Here is a 16,457-nt window from a genome sequence, read left to right as displayed (position 1 = left end):
ATACTCCAATAATATGTGTATTAACTGTTTATACTGTTCCATAGATCTCTGACGCTCTGTTCATTGTTTTTTCAGTCTTTTTCTTCTGAACATTTTCCATACCTATTTTACTGATACTTAAAAAGAAATCAATACTTAACTACTCTGTTATTAATTCTGCACAGTCTATTTTTCACTTTAGTTATAATATTTTTCATTTCTACATATTCAACTTGGGTCTTCTGTATTTTCCATTTCTCTTACATTCACACTTTCCTCAACTGTTGTCATTATTTCTAACTAAGAAACAAAAGCAAATACTTAAATCTAAATTTTATTAAGAATATTTGCTTTTCAGCTGAGCGCCATGCCTGTAATCCCAGTACTTTGGGAGGCAGGTGGATCACCTGAGGTCAGGAGTTTGAGACCAGCCAGGATAACATGGTGAAAGCCTCTCTCTACTAAAAATACAAAAAATTAGCCAGGTGTGGTGAGAGCTCTACTTGGGAGGCTGAGGCAGAAGAATCGCTTGAACTCGTGAGGCAGAGGGTGCAGTGAGCCAAGACTGCACGACTGCACTCCAGCCTAGGTGACAGAGCGAGACTCCATCTCAAAAAAAAACCAGAAAGAATATTTGATTTTCTATCTACTTTGCCTTCTAGTAATTTCTTTTGTCAAATTTCTCTTGTATATATTTTTGTATTCTAGTAATGGCAGTCATAAATTGGATGAAAGACTGATAGCTCTATTTTTTGCTGCTAATCCATAAAAAATTTTTAAGTACTTAGGAGGTAAGGATTAATATCTGGGACCCACCAAGGTAAAGAAGCCCTGGCAGACAGTCCAAGCTTTCAGATGGGATCCATGGTAGGCTATGTCTTAGGGACCAGAGTGAACTAGAGGTAGAAGGAGCCTTACCAAAATTACCACAAGCCTATCTTGTTTTATGGTAAGATATCACTTAGTGCCTCAACAATTTTTCAGACTATCAAGCATGCCAAAAAAGACTGAAGACTGGCAGAAAAACAGAAACAAATGCACAGGTGATCCAAATACTGGAGTTAAAACAAGAGCATTAAAATAACTGATTAATAATTTAAAAAATACAAAAGATGGAGAAAACAGTTAAAACAGATGGGGCATTCATCAGAAAAGCAGAATCTATATAAAAAAGACAACACTGAAATTAAGTACAGTTGGTTCATATAAGACACCATTAGGGAAACAAGAAGACTTTGGGTCAGGAAAGATATTTATAATAAACGTATCTGGTAAAAACACTTGAAAAGACAAAGCAAAAAATAAAGAAGACATCCAAATGGCTAACAAACATGCAAATTTGCTTAATTTTCATTATTAGAAGGAAATAGAAATTAAAACCACAATGTAATGCTATACACCAGCATGGGTAAAAAGAAAGAGATATGACCAGGAGTTAACAAGGATATGCAGTAACAAGAATCTCATGTACTCATAGTGGGAGTATACTTGGTACAACTTTTGTGGTAAACTGGTTGGTGGTATCTATTAGACCTCAAGAGATACATACCTTATGACCTAGCAATTCCACTTCTAGGCATATGTCCAACAGAAGTGTTCATATGTACATTCATCAAAAGACATGTAAAAGAATGTTCACAGTAGCACCATTTATATTTTCCCTAATCTGCGATAAATGTCCATGAACTAAAGAGTCAATAAAGCTAAGAGCAAGCATTGTCTATAAAACAGCAGAAGCAGGACTGCATATTAAGACTCCAATGAGTAAAGACTCCCTATCATGATCTTAGTATGACTTCTAAAGAACACTGAAAACAGTGTAATTTAAAAAGGTAATGGAAAATGGAAAGAAAGAATAATCCAAAAGATGGCTAAAACAGAGAGACAGAGATACATATGAGGAAAAGGACCATAAAACAGGACAAATAGAAAACTGGTAGTAAGATTGTAAAGATGAACCTTACACATCATTAAAGTTACACTAAGCATAAATAACTTTTCTGATTAAAAGGTTATTTCCAGATTATATTAAAGTATGTATTTTCCATTAAGTAATTACCATGCTAGTGCCCATGTAGCCACTATTTAGGTAAATTATCAGCACTTCAGAAACCCCTATGCTTCTATTCTATATCATAAACTTCCTCCCCATACATAGCGTATGTGGTACTAATCTCCTTGTTTTACTCTATAGATTTACTATCCAGCTTAGAATTCCTGAAGCATGCACTTTCTGGTTATTTTTGAATTTAATTTAAATGGAATCATACTTTGTTGGAATAACCCATACTACTGCATGTGAATGCAGTTCCTTCATTTTAATTAATGTACAATATTCCACTTTATGGATTTACTGTAATTTCTTTTTCAACTATAGATGGGTACTTTTTCCTTCCAGTTTTTGGCTGTTACGAAAACTGCTGCTAATAAACATTCCCATACATACATTCTATTGTATATCTACATACAATAGATATACGTCTAACTAGGGTTATCAAGAGGTGGGACTGCCAGGTTAAAGGATATTCAAATCTTTGATATTTCCAGATAATGTCAATTTTCTTTTAGAGTACTATACCAATTTATATCCCAACAACATAATATTAAATAAATACAATTTCCTTTATTTCAAAACCTCACTGAAACCCAGTAGTCAGAATTTTAAATGTATTTTTTCCTTATCTCATGAAATATCTCATTGTGGTTTTAATTTGCATTTCCCTGATTACTAATGAAAATGAACACCTTTTCATATGATCATTGGCCATTTCAAACTCCTCTTTTGTGAAGTGGATGCACAAGTCTTGTGCCCATTTTTCTCTTGTATTATCTGGCTTTTACTCATTAATTTGTTGAAGTTCTTTATACATATTGTAGGTACTAGTACTCTACAGGTTATATGTGCTGTGAGTATCTTCACCTCAGATGGCCTGTCTTCTCACTATCTTTATAGTCTCTTTTGAGAAATAATGTGGTAAAATTACTTCTTCTTTTATGGCAAGGGCATTTATGTCCTAAGAAATCTTTCCCTATCCACGTTCATGAAGACATTCTATATCCTAAAAGCTTTACGATTTCCTTGAGATATTTTTAGTTCCTTAATCCACATGAGATTAGTTTTTTTGTATTGCTTGACATAGGGGTCCAATTTCATATTTCTCCCAACATAAAGAGCAAACAAAATGACATTGTTTACTAAAAGTCAGTTATCACAAGTACATATATACATAGGTTTCTGGACTCTTTGGCACGTCCTAGACAAATAGATCAGTCTAACAATCTCATACTATATTACTATAGCTCTGTAATACCCTCCATCTGATGGCAAATTCCTTCCGTTTTGATTCTCTAGAGTATCTTGACCTCTCACCTCATTGAATTTACATACACATTTTAGAATCACAGAAGGTTAAGTTCCATAAAATTACACACTGAGATACTGACTGAAACTGTACTCTATAAAATTAACTTGAACAAAGTGAAAACTTTTTTTTTTTTTTGAGACAGAGTCTGGCTCTGTCACTCAGGCTGGAATGCAGTGGCATGATATTGGCTCACTGCAATCTCTGCCTTCTGGGTTCAAACAATTCTCTGCCTCAGCCTCCTGAGTAGCTGGGATTACAGGGGCCCGCCACCACGCCTGGCTCATGTTTGTATTTTTAGTAGAGAAAGGATTTCATCATCATGGCCAGGCTAATCTTGAACAACTAATCTTGTGATCCACCTGCCTTGGCCTCTCCAAGTGCTGGGATGACAGGCATGAGCCTACTAAATTTGGTAGGACACCTGCATCTATTTTGTGATTTAAAGCAGGCTGTAAATTTCCATTTCTGTAAGATGTTATGGTGTCTCATAAAATGAAGTGAAGAACATTCCCTCTTTTTCTATTCTTTGGAAGAGTTTGCTTAACGCTGGTGTTATTCTGGCTTAAATGTTTTATGAAACTCACCATTAAAGCCATCAAAATCATGTTACACATTTGTTACACCTATTTGCACATTCACCATGGACTGAGAGTGCTGCCTCAAACAGTTTTATAAATTGCAGGGTTCTTCCTTCAGAATAGAACATGAGATAGATTTGTTCATAAAAGATACAAACCACAGCTAAATTGGACATATTTGTCTATAAAGCACTATTTTAATGGTGTCTTTTTCACTTACATCACTAGCATTTTTTCTTTTTTGTTATTTCATGAGTGTCAGCACACACATCAATAAGGGGTCACTACAAAGTGTTACTGAAATGTGGCTTTTGCCTTCTTCAGCTAAATGCCTCCTTTACAGCAGCTTCCTGACTTAAAACTAAAATGTGGGCCACGGTATTACAGACTACGAGAGCATCTCCTGAAGGGTCATAACTACATGTTAAATCCCCCAAAACAAAAATCTACTGTAAATGGTTTAGATCTGTACTCCTCCTCCTCGGTTCTCCTTTGTCTTAGAGCCCCTTCTGTATGCAGTTACTTGTGGGAAAGGGTGGTGTTCTTCAAACAATGGCCATCATTTAACCTACCTATTTTTGATGATAAGTTTTCTTCTTTTTAAAATCTCAAGTATAGGTCCAGGAGCAGTGGCTCATGCCTGTAATCCCAGCACTCTGGGTGGCTGAGGCAGGCAGATTGCTTGACTCAGGAATTCCAGACCAGCCTGGGCAAAGTGGCAAAACCTGGCTCCTACAAAAAATAAGCCCAGCGTGGTGATGCATGCCTGTAGTCCCAGCTACTTGGGAGGCTGAGGTGAAAGATCACTTGAGCCCACGATGTCAAGTCTGCAGTGAGCTGTGACTGTACCACTGTACTCCAGCCTGGGCAAACAAGGTCAGACCCTATCTCAAATAACCCCAAAACTGAAGTATACTTTAATATATAAAAGTAAAACTATAGGATACTTTAAGAGAAAATGTTAAGAATGATCAATATTATAAAGCTCTAAAACTGTAATGAAGAAAAAAATCATTATTGTAGATTTAGATAAATTTATGCATTTTTGTAGAAATACCTACCTTTCAGAAACAGATTCATTCTGATCTGGTGACAGTTTAATTTTTTTACTTTCTTTTTCTGAAGGGTTAAAAGTCTCATCATTCACAGAAGACCTTTCAACTGACTCCGGATTATTATCCAAAATGATAACTGACTCCGGATTATTATCCAAAATGATAGTCTCTGAATTTGCAACCTATTAAATGGGTAAGAAAAAAGCAGTTGAGGGGAAGTTTACCAATTGTATCCTTCCACCAAATTAGCATTTTCAAAGTATTCTTGCATACATATGGCAAAACATAAGTTAAATCACATGTATTGTGAAGGCTGATGACTATAATTGTGATTTGCCTGCCAAAATGAATTTTTAAAAACTTCAGGCCGGTTGTGGTGGCTCAACCTGTAATCCCAACACTTGGGAGGCTGAGGCGAGAGGATCACCTGTGGTTGGGAGTTCAAGACCAGCCTGACAACATGGAGAAACACCATCTCTACTGAAAATACAAAATTAGCTGGGCGTGGTGGCACATGCCTGTAATCCTAGCTACTTGGTAGGCTGAGGCAGGAGAACTGCTTGAATCCAGGAGGCAGAGGTTGTGGTGAGCTGAGATCACACCATTGCACTCCAGCCTGGGAAACAAGAGCGAAACTCTGTCTCAAGAAAAACCAAAAAACTTTGAAGAAACCAAACAGATGGTACACATTAACTTCCTAGCTTGGATGGCAAGAAAGAAAAATGTTTACGTACTTTAGACAACACTTGATTTCTATTAGACTAAGTTTTAGGAACTAATAAACCCTATACTTAACAAGAAAATTTTACTTTTAATAAAGACTAGAAATAACTCAGATTGCCAACTTGCTCTTCCAGTTGAGTTTATGTAAAACTTGGAGCTGAAACATTTTGTATTCTGTTTTGGTCGAGAACTTGCAACATTTTGTATATATATAAATATATATATATATATCTATAAATATATAAGTATACATTTATAAATACATAGCTATAAATATGTAAGTATACATTTATAAATATCTATAAAAAACATATATAAATTCAAAAGCATCAAGTGACTGCCCAACTCAAAAACTTTTCTAAGGGACAGAATCAACAAAAATGCGTTTATGTAAAGACAGAATTCTGAAATGTTATTATCTTAAGAGAACAGATTTTATACATAGAAATAGGTTTAAGTAACATAAGAAAGTAGTAGCAAAAAATATTTGGTATCCTTTCAGTTCCAGGACAAGGTGGCATAGGCTCTTGCCTGCTCTTCCCCTCTAATTAAAACATTGTTAAGAATATCAGTATCATAAAGCTCTAAGACTGTTGAGAACCACCAGTAATGAGAATTCATTAGTATCTTATCTTCCTCGCCCCGCCCCCAACTTTGAACGTCAATCCAGGCCAGGACAATCCATGACGTTTCTTTGTTAAACCAAACTTCTTCCCTACTGGTTCCAAATAATAAACATGAAACTGGAAATAATTTGACAAACAATCCTAACTCTGAAAGATGTAAAGCAAAAGGCAGACTGGCTGAGGAATTCATGACTGAGTAGCAGCACCACAGTGAGTAACCTCAAGTTTTCTTTTTTTTTTTTTTTTTTGAGACAGAGTTTCGCTCTTGTTACCCAGGCTGGAGTGCGTGCAATGGCGCGATCTTGGCTCTGACACAAGCTCCGCCTCCTGGGTTCAGGCAATTCTCCTGCCTCAGCCTCCTGAGTAGCTGGGATTACAGGCATGCGCCACGATGTCCAGCTAATTTTTTGTATTTTTAGTAGAGATAGTAGAGACGGGGTTTCACGATGTTGACCAGGATGGTCTCAATCTCTTGACCTCGTGATCCACCCGCCTCGGCCTCCCAAAGTGCTGGGATTATAGGCGTGAGCCACCGCACCCGGCCCTCAAGTTTTCTTTTTACTCTCCATATATCTGCATCGGAAGCTGGGCACCCATCTGTTGCCCCAAACCTGTAGCAGCAGAAGCAACCCCCCGCCACCCCGCCCCCAGTTTCATACTTGCAGGATCAGGGGCCCAATTCACCACAGCGGCAGTATCAGTTGTGTCCTATCTGACATTGGGGGCAATGGCAGGCCCAATCCGCTGCAGTGTAGCGACTGTAGGCCAACTTTTCCAATTTCCCACTCAACAGGACTTGGGCTTGAGGTGACACCTGCAGAGACTAAATGGGAGACCCAGTGGAACCAGAAGAATGAAGCTAAGCAGTATGGCACTGTAACAGCTCTGAAAAGTAAACTGTCATTGAAACCTCAGCTTACAAGAAGAGGTGAGGAGCTACACACTAAACCTAAACAGGGGAACTTCCTGCTGAAAGAGAGTCGTTATGCTTAGTGTGTTCAAGGAGCCCTTGATGTGACTGAATACTGAGACATTTGATCCTTCCAAGGCACTAGGAAAAGGGTATCCAGCCAAAACGTTGACTTTCTCTCCAGGGCATGCTCTTCTGAGAGTGAGCCGCCTAGAGTCTTCTGCAATCTGGACAGGCTGAGAATTTCCTGAATCTTCAAGTCCTTTCTGCTAAACAGTTTTTTCTTCAATTTTTCTTTTTTCTCACTTTGTAATAAGAAGCAAGAAGAAACCAGGCTAAACCTACAATACTTTGCTCAGAAACCTCATAAGCCCCTGTAATCCCAGCTACTACGGAGGCTAAGGTACAAAAATTGATTGAACCCAGGAGGCAGATGTTGCATTGAGCCAAGATTGTGTCACTGCACTCCAACCTGGACAACAGAGTGAGACTTTGACTCCAAAAATAAGATAAAATAGGGCCTGGCACAGTGGCTCACACCTGTAATCCCAATACTTTGGTGGCCGAGGCAGGCAGACCACGAGGTCAGGAGTTCGAGGCCAGCCTGGCCAATATGGTGAAACCTCATCTCTTCCAAAAATGCACAAATTACCTGGGCATGGTGGCACATGCCTATAATCCCAGCTACTCAGAAAGCTAAGGCAGGAGAATCGCTTGAACCAGTGAGGTGGAGGTTGCAGTGAGCTGAGATTTTGACATTGCATTTCAGCCTGGGCAACAGAGCAAGACTCCATATCAAAAAAACAAAACAGATACACACACACACACACACAAGAACCAAATCTCATAATCCAAACAAAATTCCAAATTCATTGTTTATAAGTTCTGCTTTCCATGTAACTGTAGGACACAATGCAACTAATCTTCCTGCCACTATATAACACAAATCCCCTTTCCTCCTGTTTCCAAGGACATGTTCCTCACTTCCTTTTAAGGCCTCACCAACAATGCTTTTAATGTCTGTATTTCTACCAAAAGTTTATGAAGATGTAGGTAAGAAGTCCATGGTAGGTGTTCTCCACTGTGCTCCTCATTTCCTTTTAACCCCCAAGGGCAGTCTTTAACTTCCAAATTTCTATTAAGAGTCGGTTCAAGGCAATCTAGGTTTTTTTGTTTTTTTTTTTTGAGATGGGGTTTCTCATTCTATCTCCCAGGCTGGAGTGCAGTGGCATGATCTTGGCTTACTGCAACCTTTGCCTCCTGGGTTCAAGTGATTCGCCTGCCTCAGCCTTCCATGTAGCTGGGACTACAGGCACATGCCACCACGCCCAGGTAATTTTAATATTTTTAGTAGAGACGGGATTTCACCATGTTGGCTAGGCTGGTCTCCAACTTCTGACCTCAGGTGATCTACCCACCTCGGCCTCCCAAAGTGCTGGGATTACAGGCTTGAGCCACCGTGCCCAGCCAATCTAGGCTTTTTAGAAAGCATGTTCCTCGAAACTCTTCCATTCTCTACCTATTACCCTAAAGTCACTTTCGCATTTTTAGGTATTGGTTACAGCAGCACCCCATACTTCCTGGTATCGAATTCTCTATCAGTTTGCTGAAATTACTTTAACAAATTACCACAAACTGCATGGCTTAAAACAACACAAACTTATTTTATCACAGTTTTGGAAGCCTACAAGTTTGGTGTCAGTTTCACTACGCTAAAATCAAGGAACAGGGTTTCCTTCTGGAGGCTGCCTGCATTTCTGGATTTGAGCCTCTTCCTCCATCTTCAGTGTACCTCATTCCAGCGCCCCATCTCCTTTTTCTGCTCTTAACCTTCTTGCTACTTTTTTTAGAATCCTTGTGATTAAAATGAGCCCACCCAGATAATCCAAGATTAACTCCCCATCGTATCAGGGTACTTAATTTAATATCTACGAAGACCCTTTCCACCATGTAAGGTAACATTCACAACTTCTGGGAATAAGGTCATGGACATCTTTTAGGGACCATTTTTTTTTTTCCATCTACCACAGCTATAGAAGGTCTAAATATCACTATCAACCATCTTGGCACAATTAACTGAAATATGACATTTACAGAATATTACAACCAATATTCTGTATGAACATTCATCCAGAATGAAATCCCATTGTGTTATCCTACCTGTGTTGGCCTTACCAACTCATTTTTAATTGAAGAAGTCAGACAAACTCCATCTTAGCTTCTTCACTGATAGTTATTTTCCCACCCTTAAGATATAGCTATCGTGTGTGACTGGGGCAGGATGACACCAGGCACATCCAGGAATGCATTTGCTAATAATATGCCGAGTCAAGTGGTACCAGTAGATCCTGTTATGTACCCAGAGCCCCATATCTATAAGTTGTATGTCTTTGGGGACAGCTTAAGCTCCTGCACCTGGTACAGCTTACTTCTTACGTACTAGTTTATCTTTTAACTTTCTGCTTGCTCTGCTTCTGTGAAAAAATTGCTTTAGCTTGGCTCCCGCTCCCTTTTCAAACTAGGGTATAAGAAAACCACCTAACTCTTTCTTTGGGGCAGAGAAAATTTTGGGCATTAGCCATCTCTTGGTTGCTGGCAATAAAGGACTCATAACTCAAATCTCAGAGTGTGGCGCTTTCCTTTACTCACTTGGGTATAACAATATGCTGGCCTATAACCCCTATCAGAAATAAAGTACAGTATACACTGTAGAACTCCAAACATTAAAAGAACAAGTGAATTCAATAATTAGATAACGTGTACAAATTCCTTATAAAGACAACTTATAAAACAGATACAAGATGAAAAGGATGGCCCTATACCTACAAAAGAACTGGATTTTCAAGTAAAAACTTTCCTACAAAGAAAGCTCCTGACCAGATGGGGTGGCTCACACCTGTAATCCCAGCACTTTAGGAGGCAGAGGTGAGCAGATCACCTGAGTTGTAGGTGGGACTTCATGTAGCTGGGACTACAGGCATACGAGACCAGCCTGACCGACACGGCAAAACCCCGTTCTCTACTAAAAATACAAAATTAGCCAGGCGTGCTGGTGAATGCCTATAATCCCAGCTACTTGGGAGACTGAGAAAGGAGAATCACTGGAACACGGGAGGCAGGGATGGAGGTGCGGTGAGCACCACTGCACTGCAGCCTGGGCAGTAAGAGTGAAACTCTGTCTCAAAAAAAAAAGTCTCCTTGCTCAGTTTTCAGAATCTAAGTGCTGAGTATACAATTATTCACCATGAAATTATTTCAACTTTGCTATATACATTTGATACTTTCTATGATAAAACTGGGGTGGGGTAAGATAGTCTTGGCAATCACCAATCGTCTTTCTACTGCCTTTACTAAAGAAATACAAGTGGCATTTACTACCTAAGGGTATCTTCTCCATAGACAGATTTATGGAAGCATTCTAAGTAAAAACTTACTTACCATTACACCTTCTGTCCAACCTTGGAAATATATTCATTTCTTATAATCCAACCACTTATGTGAGTCAAATAGATTATTAAAATTCCTCTGTGTTTATACAAACCTTACAGGCTCCATTACTGGATAACATGTTTGGTTTCAAACAATCCCTTTGATAGTATAACACTGTTTCAATACGTCTTTTAAGTTTTGCTATTTTTGCCTAGAAGAAAAAGAGAAAAAAGAATACTAAGTTATACTACTACATATCATATTATATAGAGACGGAGGGACAATTATTTGCCCAAGTTGTTTTGTAAGACTTAGGCATCTACCCAAATGAGAAATTGTGATATATATTCAAAAATCACATTTCATGCTTGTGTGTGAGTGTGTGTGTGTATATATATATATTTTTTTTACCTTTTTTTTTTAAGAGATGGGATCTCACTATATTGCCCAGGCTGGAGTGCAGTGGCTATTCATAGGCAAGATCCCACTACTGATCAGCACAGGAGTTTTGACCTGCTTGGTTTCCGACCTGGTCTGGTTCACTCCTCCTTAGGCAACCTGGTGGTCCCCTGCTCCTAGGAGGTCACCACATTGATGCCGAACTTAGTGTGGATACCCTATTGGCATAGCACACTACAGCCCAGAACTCCTGTGCTCAAGCGATCCTCCAGCCTCAGCCTCCTGAGTAGCTGGGACTACAGGCATACGCCACTGTGCCCTGCTATATATTTTTTGAGACAGAGTTTTCTTGTTTCCCAGGCTGGAGTGCAATGGCATCATCTCGGCTCACCGCAACCTCTGCTTCCTGAGTTCAAGCAATTCTCCTGCCTCAGCCTCCTGAGTAGCTGGGATTACAGGCACATGCCACAATACCCAGCTAATTTTGTATTTTCAGTAGAGATGGGGTTTTGCAACATTGGTAAGGCTGGCTTCGAGCTCCTAACCGCAGGTGATCTGCCTAAGGCCTTGGCCTCCCAAAGTGCTGGGATTACAGGGGTGAGCCATTGTGCCTGGCCTATGCTTGTATCATGTTAAGTTTAAGGTAGATAAAAATCTCAAGCTTCTGCCAGGCATGGTTGAAAGCTTGGAACAGGCTGTAGAAGTTCTAAGAAAGGATAATTTAGAAAGAAACGAAACTGTCTATATATTAAGCCTGTCAACTGACACACAATGCCTAAGCTATGAATATCTCTCAAAAGGCAATATTGCTAAGCTATAATAAATTACATTGTCTATGATATGTTCTTATGGCTAGTGGCCAAGAATCAGGTGTTTCTTCCCTTGTTTTCCTTTGATAATATGAAAAATACCACCAAATTCTGCTTTTTAAAAGGATTGAAATGGGCCAGGTGTGGTGACTCATGCTTGTAATCCTAGCACTTCGGGAGGCTGAGGGTAGAGGATCGTTTGAGCTCAAAAGTTTTGAGGGCAGCGTGGGCAACATGGTGAAATCTCATTTCTATGAAAAATACAGAAATTAGCATGGAGGTGTGCACCTGTAGTCCCAGCTACTCTGGAGACTGAGGTGGGAGGACTGCTTGAGCTTGGGAGGCAGAGTTTACAGTGAGCCACCATACTCCAGCCTAGCCAACAGAGCAAGAACACCCCCTATTCCCCCAAATATGACTCAAATGAAATGAAAACTTACCAAGAGTCCACCTGCTATTCCTTCATATTTATTTCTGCACTCTGTCTTTCCAATGCGTTGGTTTAATTCTTCCAGTTTCTTATCAAATAGTTTGTAATTTAAACTATACATTTCCTCTTGAATCAAATGTCTGACCTAGAATTTTAAAATAAAAACCACAATACCCCCCGTTTCAAATTTAAAAGCAATTTTACTTTCTACTTTAAAAAAATAGAAAAACTGGGATGGGGATTTACTGTAACCAATTAAATATACTTGCTCTTTTCTGGATTTACTGTAACCAATTAAATATACTTCATATTTGTATGTTTAGGTAACTATACCAGTAAGTTTTATAAAACTTCAATATTAAACTTAAAACACACTCAATATTTACATATACTGGACATGTTAGAAATTAATGCTAACCTTAGTTTCCTATAGTTTCAGTTGAATTCCATACTATACCTTATAGAAACAATTTAAAGACTATATGCCATTTATATATTTTTAATGACCATAATTGCAAGTTAGTATTCCACAAAAAGGAAGTCTACTTATCTGAAAACCAGAGCCTGATGTAAATGATAGGTTGGTCTGTAGCAGATATAGAACACAAGTGTGAGACTTGACACTGCCATTAATAAGCTCTCTGACCTAAGCTCAGTCAGTCACATTATTTCTGGGCTTCATTTTCCTTCTCCACAAATAAGTAGATTGTATAATAAATGTTAAACAAGTGATACTCAAAGGATTTTTATAGAAACATAAGGTAATATGCAAAAAAAGAGCTCCATAAAATAAAAAACACTGAACTGGTATGAAAGAAATAAATATGCAAGATAATCACCATTACTTCCATAATTTTTTTAGGGGGTGGCTTTCTTATTGTTAAAACTGAAATAATATCAGTCAATTGGTTACCTTAGCTAGTTCGAGCATGGTGCTAAAATCGAAAGAAGCCAGCCAGGCTTTGGTGGCTCACGTCTGTAATCCCAGCACTTTGAGAGGCCAAGGTGGGTAGATCACAAGGTCACGAGTTCAAGACCAGCCTGACCAAAATGGTGAAACCCCATCCCTACTAAAAATATAAAAATTAGCCGGGCGTGGTGGCGCATTCCTGTAATCCCAGCTACTCAAGAGGCTGAGGCAGGAGAATCGCTTCAACCTGGGAGGTGGAGGTTGCAGTGAGCTGAGACGGCACCAATGCACTCCAGCCAGGGCAACAGAACAAGACTTTGTCTCAAAAAAAAAAAAAAAAGGTGAATCTTGGAGAAACATATCTAAAGGTTTTGAACATGGAGACACTTTTGTACAGTGTTTCTCTAACACCAGGAATGACGAACAATCATATGGGATGGTTATTAAAATCACAAATTCCTAGGCCACATCCTGGATCCACCAAACACAATGTTTTGGAAAGGGGCCTGGAAAGTTGTATGGTTAGTTACTACAAATAATTTTTATCAGGTACATCTGAGAAAGCAGTAGCCTAAAACACAGTCTTCGTCTATTAGTAAGATCAAGAAACTACAATTTAAACAAGTATTCCTGGTGGTTCAGATAGAAACAGGTCCTTAAATTTGATCATTTTGGACTAAGTATCCACCATGGGGTAACTCCTCTTGATTAGACTATATACTTGATCTAATTTAATGATAATATTCCTCATACAGAAGACACAATAACTTCCATCAAATACCTCAATTTTTTTTTTAACCACCGGAAATGTGTCCATTAATAGGGAACCACATTGAAGTCCTGGCTTCAAAGTGAAGATAGCAACCAAACTGGCCTGAAGTTTGGAGAAGGTACAAACTTATCTCCAATCTCTGACAACTTTCAAAGACAGTGGGTAGAGTGAATAACTTAGACGGTTAAGGAAAAACCCTTCCTCTTCAGTAATTTAACTGGAACTAGGCTAAGATCCTTATGAAACTTCAAAAGGCTAAGAAACAATCACTCTAGGACTCTTTCAATAGGGGAGAAAAATGTCAGAATGTGGGGGAGGGCTATCTCATTGAGATTCAAACAAGGTAAATACACAGATATGCTTTAGAGAGATAACAGTCTGGCAGTCTGGATAAGAATTACAAGAAGTGAGGAAAAGCTAGCTATTCAGAGATGGTTATGTACACATTAGAACTTACTTCTGGCCTAGCGCAGTGGCTCACACCTGTAATCCTTGCACTTTGGAAGACCGAGGCAGGCAGATCACTTGAAGTCAATACTTCAAGACCAGCCTGGCCAACATGGTAGAACCCGTCTCAACTAAAAATACACACAAAAAGTTAGCTGGGAGTACTAGTGCACGCACACCTGTAGTCCCAACTACTGAGGAGGTGGAAGTAGCAGTGAGCCTAGACTGTGCCACTGTACTCCAGTCTGGGCAACAGAGCGAGACTCTCTCAAAAAAGCAAAAAGAACTACTCACTTTAGCTACTAATCACTGGACACAAGACCCAGTTGGAATCCCCAATCTTCTTCTTGAATAACGTGGTCCTTAGCGCTAGATCCATGCTTGCCATACTTCCACTACCCTTTCTCTGCCAGCAATAGAACACTTACTTATTTTTTATTGTGTATCCTTTGGTCTTCTTGGAAGAAAAACAAAAGGTAGACAGGGGAAAACTGTTGACTCACCCTTTAAACTGGTTCTGCATAAGTGTTTCTGAAAGATTTCCCTTTATTAGGTGAAGAATATACATTCATAGCATACGTAACTATCTAATTGTAATGGTCTGTTCTAAAAAACGGCAGTAGTGTTTGTTTCTGAAACAGTTTGTAGTTTAGACTGGGAAATTTTGGTCCATTACAATTGAGGGACATTAATCTACTATGTAATGATTTACAGTAGTGGCATTCTAGTGGTAGTGAAATAGAAAAACATGGTCATCAAAACCCATCCTGAGTATAGTCATTTTACTACAACTGAAACACTACACTTCAACTAATAATTGATTAGACACATATTGAGACTGTAGTGCAATTAGATAAAATGAGGTCACAGTGAAAGCAAGAAGACTATTTAATGATGCCATAAAGCAAAATGTCAGATAATGCACCATATCTGTTTAAGTTTGGAAAATAGGGCAAGTAAACCTGAATGCAGTGGACTTTGCAATGGACTTCCAGGTTGTTTGACTCTTCTGGGTCGTGGTGAGATCTACAAACAGATTTAGCTGCAGATCTAAGAACCCCACGACTAGTATAAAAGAGATTGGATTGTTTATCAAAGCTCAAGGTCATCCAGTGTCTGACTCACCAACAAATATGAGTGTAGTATTGACTGAAAGCCCATTCTCTTTCTGACACAGGTCTCTACCTACACATGATCCCTAGGTAACTCTGCATGAGATCATTTTCAAGAAACCAGAGCTGTTTTAGTAGTGTAAATAATTTCTCTCTCCCCAATCTGTGATAATTTGGCTTTCACACACCAGCTTTGCATCAAGTGAGAGTCCTCTGTACTGTACTATGTCACTGTGGAGACCAGGTAATTAATTTACCATGTTTTACTAATCAAAAGTAGAAGTTTTATCTAAGCCCCAATATTTTACCTGTTCCAGGAATGCTGTGTGCCTTTGCAAATCCACACAAATATTTTCATTAATTTGCTCTGAAGTTTTCATGCGTTTAACATTTTCTTTGCTTTCTAAAAACATCCTCTTCTTTTGATAATGGTCTTGAGGAGATGGAAAGATTATAAAGAAAGGTATTTTAAAGAAGAAAACAGGTTCACCATGGCAGCTCATGTCTGTAATTCCAGCACTCTGGGAGGCTAAGGAGGGAGGATGGCTTGAGGCCAGGAGTTCAAGACCAGCCTGGGCAACATAGTGAAAATTTGTCACTATAAAAAATTTAAAATTAGCTGAGTATGGTGGGGTATCCCTGTAGTCCCAGCTACTCGGGAGGCTGAGGTGGGAGGATTGCTTTAGCCTGGGAGGCTGAGGTGGGAGGATTGCTTTAGCCTGGGAGGCTGAGGTGGCAGTGAGCACCTCAACCACTGCACTCCAGCCTGGGTAACACAGTGAGACCCTGTTTCAAGGAGGAAAAGAAAAGAAATAGAAATTCTCTAATTTAGGGACCCTCTGAGCAAATGGAAAAACTAAAATGTGTCAACAGCAGCATTTTTCAGAAAATTCAATTGCATAAAAACATATCC

At 39.0% G+C, this 16,457-nt stretch overlaps 1 protein-coding gene across 8 annotated transcripts in view; it reads right to left on the bottom strand.

Annotated features, from left to right (window-relative positions):
- Positions 1-16,457, bottom strand: part of ATF7IP2 (activating transcription factor 7 interacting protein 2) — a 77,585-nt gene that overhangs the window by 11,291 nt on the left and 49,837 nt on the right. For all 8 annotated transcript variants that reach the window (XM_035266902.3, XM_054242571.2, XM_054242572.2 and 5 more), the window contains 4 exons: positions 15,853-15,977; positions 12,314-12,448; positions 10,778-10,876; positions 4,984-5,159 (listed from right to left, as the gene is read on the bottom strand). In XM_035266902.3, coding sequence (XP_035122793.2) covers positions 4,984-5,159; positions 10,778-10,876; positions 12,314-12,448; positions 15,853-15,977 — 535 coding nt within the window. The remainder of the gene's footprint in view (positions 1-4,983; positions 5,160-10,777; positions 10,877-12,313; positions 12,449-15,852; positions 15,978-16,457) is intronic.

Source organism: Callithrix jacchus, chromosome 12, assembly GCF_049354715.1.
Source record: "Callithrix jacchus isolate 240 chromosome 12, calJac240_pri, whole genome shotgun sequence".
Lineage (NCBI taxonomy): Eukaryota > Metazoa > Chordata > Mammalia > Primates > Cebidae > Callithrix > Callithrix jacchus.
The sequence above is the reverse complement of the archived record's forward strand: the minus strand, read 5'-3'. Positions and strand labels throughout refer to the sequence as shown.